Here is an 11,661-nt window from a genome sequence, read left to right as displayed (position 1 = left end):
AGCTAAACAAATGCCAATAAACCTTAATTTGTTTATTACAGAACTATATCCCCCAAGTTTAATTACTGCTACTAAATGTCCATGTTTCTATATCATATTAAACTTTACAACAACTTAATTAATAATTGGTTTGCATAGGCATTGAGGAACACTGCACCGTATACATCATGCAATATTCTAGAAGTGACACGTGATTTTAAAAAAAGAACAATTTAAATGTATTTAGAGTTCTGACACCTTAAGCAGGTCTCCTTTTTTAAGTTAGTCAAAACTTTGATTCAACAATGTTGACTTTTATTGCGAAAAGACAAACCGGATGTGCTGTCTATTATTATCGGGAACTTTTCACCAGTCGCCATCGTCATCATCTGTACGCACGGCGGCGACAGGACCTTCTTGAATCGGCAGGGACGGGTCTCCCTCCGCGATTCCGTGTCAATGCGAAGGAAAAACACCGACACGAAGTAGAAAGACATCAGCGGAACCCCCAAACCGAAGGTCTCCCTGCAAACTCCGATGGATTAATCTGATTTTGCTGCGGTAAGTTCGCCTGTTTTCCTCTAGTCTCCCTCCCTCCGTTGTGTTGAATTTCAATTGCTGCACCGCCTTGTCCCCTATTCTACGGTGCGAGATGAAAATCCCCTCGGGAGAGTCGAGCAGATAAATAACACTCTGCAAATGTACGGTGTCTGCGTTCACGCCATATGTTCACTGTTGGCTCCGCGTTTTAACAGGGGTTTAGCCTCGGTCCTCAGAAATGTGTGTAAACGTGAATAATTGTATTAATTGTGGACGGTGTTTTTGCGGTGCTGTGATTGTGTGGAGGGGGGTTCTGGTGTTGCTGCTGCAGCAGCAGCAGCAGTGATGAAGGCGGTGCAGAGCAGAGCTGACCAGTGAGGCCATGCATCCACACACACACACACACACACACATATGTATGTAATAAACGCCACAGAGGCCTAGAGTCCGTCCTATTGATTTAGCACCAAAATAACTGTCATATACTCTGAGTGAATCACACTCTTAAAAATCAAATTAGAGCCTCGTCCTAATCGGGTTATCTGGTGTGTGTGGATGTGCAGCCATCCATCTTGTAGGCAAACGGTGGGGTTGGTGTATCTGTGTGTACTTGTTTTTGTTGCCTCTTTAAGACCCTTTACAGTACAAGTACCTATCACTATCATAGATAAGGAATGTAAGGAGCGTCCGCCACTGCAGTCTGTGATTGCAAGTGAAAAACACCGGAAGTGCTGCACTTGTTTTGAAAGCAATTTCTCTTGTACATAACTCTATTGAGGATGAATCTATTCCTCACTTTTAAATCACCTTGTTTTCTGATTATCTTCTTCTGAAACATGTGAATATTGGTTTTGTTTACCGGTGCATTTAGAGAAAAACAGGAAGTTGATAGACAGTTGAAGTGGTAGTAGGTGGGTAAATTGGATTGGACACGTGAGTGAGTAGCTGTGTCATTCTGTGTTTACGTGCACACATTAGCCTCAGACAGTTGACTTCACAGTTTTAACACTGAGCTAAATGTACCCAAAACCCCTGTAATAGATGTAGGAATTGTTATATAGTTGGCATTATACAAAAACTTGGTATCACCAATTTGTTGACAGTGGGGGAAAAGAGAAAAATATCTTTTATTACCACGAACAAGTAATTTGTAATGCTTAAGAGGTTCTGGTCATTAAAACCTCTAGTGGACCCCACGTGTATTGTCAGAGTTTATTTGTTTTGAAGAAACCTTTAAGATAAACATGGGCAAATGAAAGCCTTTTGGGAATTTTAATTTGGATCGAACATTGGAGAACAGTCTCCTAACGTAACCTCTGTGTCAAAACAACTGGACCAAAGAAAAGACCACTTTTTTTAATCGCACACTGATCCTTCCAGGTACAGTAGTATGCCTGTGTATGTTCTTCTTGTGTGATAAATGGGATACTATACTATATATATTATACATTTAAAATAAATTCTGGTCTGTCCATCAACTGTGTGGCCATTGACCCAAATAGTTTGCTCACCTCTATTTTATGACTATAAATTTATATAATGCAAAACTGTGTTTCGGTCAAAGTTAGCAGGATGGTTAAAATTTTTTGTTTCGGTCAAAGTTAGCAGGATGGTTCCTGTATCTTTATTAGATACAGTACAGAAATACGTCATCCGTTCTCTGTCTATGACAAACGTACTCGGAGCCTCAGCCATAGTTACAAGTTCTTTTGTCAAACATGTATAGTTGATGCAACTGTGCACTAACTTGATGATGATGATAACTCAAGAGCTGCAAGGCTCTGCTGGGTGTATATTTATAAACCAACACACAAATACTGCACAAGCACTCAGCTGAGGTTAGCTCGCTGCTACACACAGACATATTTCTGCAGCTATTTCAGTCAGTGCACGCCACTGACTTTCATTCATTTAAAGAGCCCGACCAAAGCCTTACCCGTAACCATAAACATATAAAACTCAGTAATAATTTAAATGATTATGTTGACTTTTTTAATTATTATTATTTCTGTGTAGATTCTGTCCCCTGGTTAGATTTACACAGATCTTTAGAATTGCTTTCTAATTATTTGGACTGGTGTCTGACATTTCTACAAATAGTGGACATTGTTTGTTGTTTGTCTGTAAGTGAGGACTTTTGCTGAGTCTATTTGAAAATAAAGATGCTACTGCTAAATTTATAACTTCAGTGAATGGAGAGTAATTGCTCATTCATTAGCTTCATATCCTTGTGTTGTACAATTTGTAAATTACTATACAATTTAGATTTACATGAGTATGTAGGAGAATGGCATCTATGAGAGCAGAAGTCCCCAACCACTGGGCCCCAGAGCAGAAGTCCCCAACCACTGGGCCCCAGACCAATACTGGGCCACGGATTATTTGGTACTGGCCTGAAGAGATTGAACAATAACATATTGTTTCAATTTTGTATCAGTTTGTATCATATTTTATTTAAAAAAAATACTTAATAATAATCTAATACTAACATATTTGGAGAGCTTCTTTCAAAAAAGGAAATGACACAAAGAGGAAACAGAAGATAATCATTTGACTCCTGAAATTAAAGAATGTTGCTTTCACAGTCCATTTAAAGGTTTCAGTTTTAATGTACCTGATTTTCACGTGCAATGCTCATGTGACACACTTGGTGGTTTTCAGCATTATAGTGAGTTTTACGTTCAAGCAATTCAGATTGTTTACATCTCAGCCAAATAATTAGACTTTTCACAATTGTTATCATAACTTGATGTCCAGTCAGTGATAATGTTGTCTTATGTAAGCCCAATCCATGACCCAAGAAAGCTGAGGGACCTGTTTTGTTATTATTTACGTATTACTTAGTCAGCAACCCAGAGTTAAAAAAACATCCATTTCCATCCGGTAATAAAGTTAAATGTGAAATTCCTGTAACATAAAGATTTGTTTTGTTTCATATGCCACGGCTTATGATCTATCTAAACTCTGTCTAAAAATGTCAGTTTCTAGTGTTGAAGTCATTAAATATGTTATTCTTTAAAAAAAAGAAGAAAAACACTTCACAGAAAGAAACCACCAGCCAGCATTCTTTCACTGTCAGAAACACTCAGTCAGAAACAACCTCGATGCGACAGTCACTCATGTTTAAATCTTAAATTGTCAGAGTCAGTTAAATTTGACCTTCTCTGTGTGTCTATACTGCAGCATTTACTGTATGACTCGTGCCTCAGGTTGCACTTTCCATGGACCTAACCAAAAAACTTCTGCCCCACATTTCTCCAGGCCCACAACATCAATATTTCCAGTGGGTTCTTACGCTGACCGTTGCCCTGCATTGGCATGACATGTGGAAAGTCTGGTTTTTAATGCAGACCTATGGGCACAGGCAGCCACGACCAGCTGGGGCGAAAAAGAAAAGTTAGTACAGGTTTTTCATAACAGTTTGCCCAATTACACCATTTGAACAAGTGTGAGAGACTAAACACAATACTCGGTCTGAATGGACGCTCACAATCGTCTCAGTTATTTAAGATTGTGACTCATCACACTCAGCTGTGAACATTGTGACTCTGAAGCCCAGCAAGGCTCAAACCCACACATGAACGCAGTATGAAGCTCAGCTGCGGGTTTTATAACGAGCTGCGCTCATTCAGGAACACTTTGAAAAGGCCTTAACACTGCCTTACATTGTGCAGATAATCTTGCAGCGGAGTAAAATGTGGCCATTGTCTTTTTGATACACTGAATGAACTCACTTGTCCAACACAAGCAAATATTGTAAATATTCAGAGAATGGCAGTCGTAAGGAGGAGGATGGCGGAGCTTTTCCAGTAAACAAGGCCAGTGAGGTTTATATGAATTCAAATGGAATACAGAACAGGAACCAGCCTCATTGGGCCTTTCATCAATAATATAAAAGTTTTATTTTGTATTCGAATAAGGTCAATGGAAGTGTGACTTCAGTGGGACGACAGTGGGTGGGTTGACCTCACGTTGTACGTCAATGATTCAAATGATGCGCCACAAAATTAAAATGCCAGACTTGCATTCGTCTGCATAATGATTATAATCTCCAGCGATTTGTCAGTTCACCAGGGTTAAATGATGACGATGTTAAAGATGTAATAGGCTGACAATCACCCGACAGTTATCTAATTACAAAAGCACAGTATTTTTTTTTTTTTACTTTAATTGGGTTATATTTTTAAGGACAGAAATGACAGCAGGTCAACAGATATGATTTTGTGTTGGTCTTGTATGAACAAATATTTTTATCTTTGCATTCATACAGCCTTTTTATTCATTCATTATTCATATAGCTATGTAGAATAAAGATAAAGAAAAAATATATATTATAATTGTTAGTAATACATTAACACCAATGATAATAAAAACAATGCACTACACAAACAAGTGTAATTTATTCAAACAACAATAATAATATTATTGTAATAATAATTTTTTATAATTATCCAAAATTAGAGTCCCTGTTATGATTCTCAGAGCTCACGGTGTCATCATCGAATGGCTGTAAATTAATCAATCAATGCTTCTAAATGTTAATTCGTTTACATTTTAATTAACATTTTCATTTTTATTCTCTTTCAGTTTCACCTGACCGATAAATCAGATTTTTCCAAAACGCTACGGGATTCAATTTGCGTTGGTCCATTTAATTATTTTGTCCACCTCTTCTGGCAATTGAAATCAGTGCTTTCAGTTTAATTAATTCTCTGTTGTCTTCTTGTGTCGCACCGCATCAGGCTGCACGTATGTCTGTTTCCCAGGCTTCATTGACAGACTCTTGTTTAATCCATCAGCCACGCCGTGTGACCCTGACATGTCTGTCCTTTCCATTCAGCTACTTAGTTAGCATCGCCATAAATGGCTGAATACTTCATCACGGCTCCCTGCTCTTTGTGTGTGTGTTAATATAGATGATTAACACTCATGCCCATACAGGGCCACCATAACAGGCTTCATATCATAAATTTATTTCCAGTTCAACAAGACATTTGTGACTAATGTGGTAGCACTGACCCGTCCCGGTGCTATTTTGTGCAGATACTTGGGTGTCGTCTCTTCCTGGTGAGCACTTCCTGCTGCAGATTTGACAAATGATGTTTGACACATCAAAATGAGGACGTTCGGCAGGAGAGGCCTCCCTGTAAAGTGTGTAAAGTCCTTCCCCTTTGTGTGGGCTGTAGTGTACGTGCCTTCTCCACTCTCTGAATTGGACATTGCTTATCATCAAAAAGCGCTCCTCTCATAGACAGGCTAATGAGCTAGGTTTAAGAGAATGGTGTGACGAACATTCCCGGGGGTTACTGCAGTCATGTGATACTCATGCTGTTCCATGCAAAGGAACAAGACCCTCGGGCTGCCATGTCTTCAGTGTTTCTTTGAGAGCCAAAATCGCGCCGCTGGTTCAAAAAGGACAGATTAGGCTTGCCTACGTCTGTGTGTGTCTAAGATGATGAATTGCACGAAAAACCTCTCGTCCTAGAACATAGGGCTTTTGATACGATCCATCTCATTGGATCACAGATTAAATAAAATGGCAAAATTCAAAACTGCGTTTTAAACCAGAGATAAATTGTTGAGATTGTTGGAGGTTTAATCCAATTCTAGGAAATCAAAATTTATGAGAAAAAAAATGTGACCAACCATCTTCCAACTATCACAAACACAAACACTATCAACATCTAGTTCCCAAAACAATTTTAGGTTTTAATGCACACCAGTGCCATACTGATACTGATTTTCACTATTTTGAGACGGTGTCACCATCCAAAAGACTAGAGGCTGGATTGTCAAACGGATGGGCAGGATTAGGTGTAAAGACAAAGGATGTAGGAGATACAGGTACTTGGTAGGACACAATGATGGTTGAAGTATCAGTACGGGGAGGTCAAGTGAAGATGAGGGTGACCCATAAATGTAGCACCCATAAGAAGAATTAGACTCCAAAGGTTTATTCATAAATTATATTAAAATGACATGGAACCATGCCCAGATAAAGATATACTGGTAGTCCCAGAACACTCTAATTTAAGGCCTTTGAGATTTCTATAGTCCCTACAGATAACCAATACCATGAGATTTCCTTTAATGTTCTCCAATGCCACCAGAATTGGTAACATTATACTATTTCAATCCCTTCACCTTTATATATCTAACATGCATTTAAGAATCTCAGTAAATATTATTGTGTGGATTTAGCATTTCTCAGTTAAGATCACACCTCTGTAGTCTTGATGAATCACCCATTCGATAACCTGCACTGCCTATCCTCCGCAGTAACACCCAGAGCCCATTTGATTAACTGCTGAATCTATAATGTTTCAGTAATGTTTCATGAGTGTAATCCAGGAAACATTTAGATCTGTCTATGGGAGAGAAACAGATTCATGAAAACTGTGGATAATGCAGTTTTCTTCCTTTCTCGGTATTAGATGACAGCAAAACCAACCTGCAGCATTTCTACCCATTAAGAAAATGTACGTGTTTCTCCTTAAATGGAAATCTTTCAGTAAAGATGTTCTTTTAAATGGATTGCAGTAGATGGACACGCTGTGAAGGACGCTGCTGCAAACACCGGACGATAGGAAGACAATATAAAAATGTCAAATATTCCTCTTGGAAAAGCATCAGTCGCCCTGCGCCTTCTAGTGTTTCAGTGAGGACTCTGGGCTTGGTTTAAGCCATTCTCTCTAAAACTACTGCTGGGCCTGTTTCTTTTTCTGGGTACTTGAGGGTTTTTTTATTGACTGTAATGAATCACACGACTCTGCACTGTGCCTGGGCTCTCATCCTGGAGTGAATGTGGTGCAGAGTAAATAATGCATACGACTGGTGAAGATGAAGATGGGTGCACAGGAGGTGACCTCTTTATTTGGTGGGTATGTGTTTCATCATTCAGATTCCTTTGGAATTTGGATCTACACATTTATCTGAGAAACATGTGATAATTCATTATTCTCTGATGGTTTAGTTGTTGGTGAAACTCATGTAGGGACTTAAAATCCTTAAGAATTCTTGGATGTTACTGTGTTTTCACGGTTGATGAAGTAAATAAAAATTCTTTAAAAAGTTTTTAAATTTCTTGTGGTTTCCAGTCAAAGTCCACAATTAGATAATTTACTTTTTTTTTTTAATTTTTAATGGAATAAATAACGTCAATAATAGCTTTGGGCTTAGCAATGGGAAAATCTTCTGTAAATCATTATTTTTACTTGTTCTGAACAGAAAGTATTCAAACGTCACTAATGATTTTGATTTTGTAGAAAAAACTACAGCAATATTTGTTTGTCAATTACAGAAAGCCAAAATTTCTCAGTTTCAACGATAGCGTTGATAGACATTGAAGGGCCGTGTTGTGTTGAAGTTGAATCACCCGTACCTTAGTGCTGTGTGCTTTTAAGATTCCCCAAAAATGTAATGACGATAGTTTCAACTGCTATGTTTGCACAGGATAAGAAGTCTGATTTAGTGTTCAACCTAACAATTATGCTGCGTTTCAACAGGACACCACAAGAACTTTCAGTACCAGGAAGATTATGCAGCTTAGTTTTCTGGTATTTCTGAGTGCCACAAAAGCACATAAAACAGTTGCACTTAAAGCTCCACCCTTACTGTTTTGCGTATCTCGGATTGTCCTATCCCTCCAGCGGGAACCATTTTTGGGCAGAAATTCAGTCTCTGGAACTCCCATTTAGTTACTGGTACATGCAAAGTACCAGGAACTTTCATGCCTAGGAGCCATTTTTGAGAAAATAAATGGTTCATGTTGACAATGTGAAGATTACGCCGTTAGGTCCAATAGTGTGTAGAGAAATACATTTTAGATAATCCTTAGATTTACAGGATGTTTTTTCAGGTTTTACTGGACGCTATCATTGTCAAAAAAAAAAAAAATCCAGGTGTTTCGACTTTCTCATTTTATTATTCAGATGTGCACTTTGTTGGCACTGACTCTTAAATAGTTAGCAAGAAATTAAATTCAGTAAGCAGGGAGTACCCTGTTTTAGCTTACCAGGGGACAGGCAACTTTCTCATTTTATTATTCAGATGTGCACTTTGTTGGCACTGTTTTAGCTTACCAGGGGACAGGCAAAACTGGGCAATAGTTCCTGGTACTATTTTTTACTTTCTGGAATTAAAGGCTTGAACTCCAACACCTTAACTGTTATTAATGATAACGTTGCCCTTGGGTATGAATTTTGTCAATCTCATTTTCACGTGACAGAGTCTTTTACTCTCTTTTACAAGACCACAGAAGACCTTGTTAGTGTCCTGTTACCAAGTCTTGACTGTGTCCAACAAGTGACACATCTGTTTACACTTGTTTCTGATGTAAGCATTTTCTTGCTTGTAAACATAAAGTAGGCCTGAAAGAATTTAACCATTAACCCATGTGGCTTTTCTTTTAACCATTAACTGCCTGCCTTCCTGAAGGAGGGCCTTTGACTCTGGCTCAGTTTGACTGCAAAGAAATGTTAAGCTTGTGTCTATAACTTTAACAAATAATCTGCAAAAACCTTGGTCAAACAAACTGCATTTAATATTACACTGCTCAAAAAGCTGCTATATTTAGAATAGCTATGTTTATCCCGCTACAACCGAGCTACGCTTCTTCAACAGCAGCTCTGTATCTTTTAAGTACCATTACCGCCACCTGCTGGTTCTAGTTTCTGCCGGTTCGACTAGAAGAAGAAACTCAAGTGATTATTTAAAAGTGGAAAAACAGACAAAAACATAAATTGGTAAGCCCCCTGCTGATCAACAGTGGACTGAGGATATGAATCTGGGTTTTTCTTTTTGTTATATTTGAGATAATACATGCAGCCATGGCTGTTTAAATATCTTGTGGCCAAAACTTCAACCTAATGTTTTCGTCTCACCATCAAACTCCAGTCTATCAATCATATTTCAATAATGACCCAGGGCAGGAAACAGACTCCACCTGTGAGTCAAACGACTGTACCATAAGAGTGGTTGAGTGTGAGTCTTTAGCTGGGGCCAACGGCGGTGCAGTAGTTTCCCCCTCCCTTCCTCCGTCTGCTGCAGTGCTGGCGTTTGCCCCAAGCACCACTTCTGTAAACAAGTATGTTTCCAATTAGCATTTTTCGAAGACAGCTGGCCGCTAATGCTGCTGATGAAAGGCGGTGGTGCTGTTAGGGGTCTCTACTCGGCACTGTTGAACCGGCTTCATCTGCTTCTCTTAGAACTTAAAGAGGGAATGCTGAGCAGAATTGTGGCCGAGTATAACTTTACAGACAGTAAAGCTGGTTTTAATTGTCTGAACTGACTCATTATGGATTGGTTTATATTTGCCCAAGTTAGACCAAGCCCTTCATTAGTCGCCTTATGCAAAGAAAAAAGCAGACTTTCTGCACATTTGCACTGACTCTACAGTAGGTTAGGCTAACAAAACTCGGGTGAATGCCAACTTGTAAATGCAATTGCCGGGTTTAGAGTGCATTCACGCACCAGAAAATAAGAAGGACAAGTGATTTTGTATATACAAGGACAAGTTTAATTATACATTATTGGGCTGATAAAGTAAGAAGTTGGTTGAAAATTTTCTGCAGCTACTTATGTTTGTTAGCTTTGTTGTTAGCTTATCTTTATGTTAAGTACATAGTCTGTTTTGACTGTAGTAACTTTTAACTACATCTGATCTACTGTTTCATTATTTTCATCTACGATTGCCATTTTAGCTGTATTTAAAGAGAAGTGTCCAAAATTATATTTAGTGTCTAATTATAGTTCATGGGGTTTATCTTTTTTAATATTGTCACTAACTTGGTAAACATTTAGCTAACTTCTTAGTGACAATATCTTTTTTAATATTGTCGCTAACTTGGTAAACATTTAGCTAACTTCCAGCTGTTTGGGGTAACATTTTGTTACTTTTATACCTATATATGGGCTATAAGAAATGTATTACTATTTAGTTAAGTTCCATATTTTTAACTTTAACCACGGTAAGAAATGTATTACTATTTAGTTATAGTAAGTTCCATATTTTTAACTTTAACCACATTTTTTTTAAGCTAAGCTAAGTAATAACACTGTCTCAGCCTTGAGTGTGTTAACACTTACATCAGTCATGTGACTATTTAGCCTTCCTGCCCTTGGTTACATTAAGTCATTGGTTAAATTAGTCAAGGAGTTTAAAATATCTTCTTTAATTTCAGGCTAATTGAAAGGTTTTGCACAAGACTCAGTAGCTCTCAAAGGGAGTGTGAAATAATAGGAAATGGAATCACTGGAGATCGCTCCTGTGCTATTATTTTACCTTCATGCTAATTCGGTCTTGGTCTTTCTCTCTCCACCCACAGAGAGGAGAGAATGGGCTGTGTCCAATGTAAGGATAAAGAAGCAGCAAAACTCACGGATGACCGGGAGACCAGCCTCTCACACAACTCAGGATACCGCTATGGGTCCGACCCCACGCCGCAGCACTACCCCAGCTTTGGCGTCACCACCATTCCCAATTACAACAACTTCCACAGCGCCGCCACACAGGGGGTAACCGTTTTTGGAGGAGTCCACACATCCTCGCAGTCTGGGACGCTCCGGTCCCGGGGAGGAACAGGTGAGGTGGAAATCTGTTGTCTCACTCCATACTTGGCAGAAAAGCAAACGAGCGTAATATTCTGAGGTGACAAACTGTTCTTTTCAGACAAGGTGACATTGTAACTGTAAAATATGGAGCTTTTTAACTACGCGGGTCAGACTGGCTACAGGACAGTAAAAAAAAGAAGAAAAAAAGGTTTAATGTTGCACAGGTGTAAACATTTCTGAGGACTCACTCACTGACTGACTCGTGTCCAACTTTCAATAACAACTAATGTTAACTCAACCAGTTTACTGACCAGTGAGTACAGTGGAGGGTTTGCAGTTCAATTTTCTGTTTTGATATTTTCCAATATTATCATGAAGACACTGTGCTGTGTTAAAACCTATGATTCTTTCCCTGCATGTGTGGACACCGCTGCCCTGCGATTAATTTATCTTTTGGCACTTTTGGCAGAAGATAAATGTCCACGGGCTGCAAGTTAATAGAAAACAGAGTGACCTAAATTATCACCACTGCTCCGCAAGACACATCTGATGACCAGAAAGTTCAGACATTGTGCTAGACAGCCAAAAAAA

The 11,661-nt window shown here is 38.8% G+C and overlaps 1 protein-coding gene across 1 annotated transcript in view; it reads left to right on the top strand.

Annotated features, from left to right (window-relative positions):
• Nucleotides 1-294: 294 nt before the first annotated feature.
• fyna (FYN proto-oncogene, Src family tyrosine kinase a) overlaps nucleotides 295-11,661 on the top strand; it is a 24,499-nt gene continuing 13,132 nt past the window's right edge. The window contains exons 1-2 of the mRNA XM_008309961.3: nucleotides 295-540; nucleotides 10,845-11,101. Of these exons, the coding sequence (XP_008308183.2) occupies nucleotides 10,855-11,101 (247 nt within the window). The 5' untranslated portion in view covers nucleotides 295-540; nucleotides 10,845-10,854. The remainder of the gene's footprint in view (nucleotides 541-10,844; nucleotides 11,102-11,661) is intronic.

Source organism: Cynoglossus semilaevis, chromosome 1 (assembly GCF_000523025.1).
Source record: "Cynoglossus semilaevis isolate Cse_v1.0 chromosome 1, Cse_v1.0, whole genome shotgun sequence".
NCBI classification, from domain to species: Eukaryota; Metazoa; Chordata; class Actinopteri; order Pleuronectiformes; family Cynoglossidae; genus Cynoglossus; species Cynoglossus semilaevis.
The sequence above is the reverse complement of the archived record's forward strand: the minus strand, read 5'-3'. Positions and strand labels throughout refer to the sequence as shown.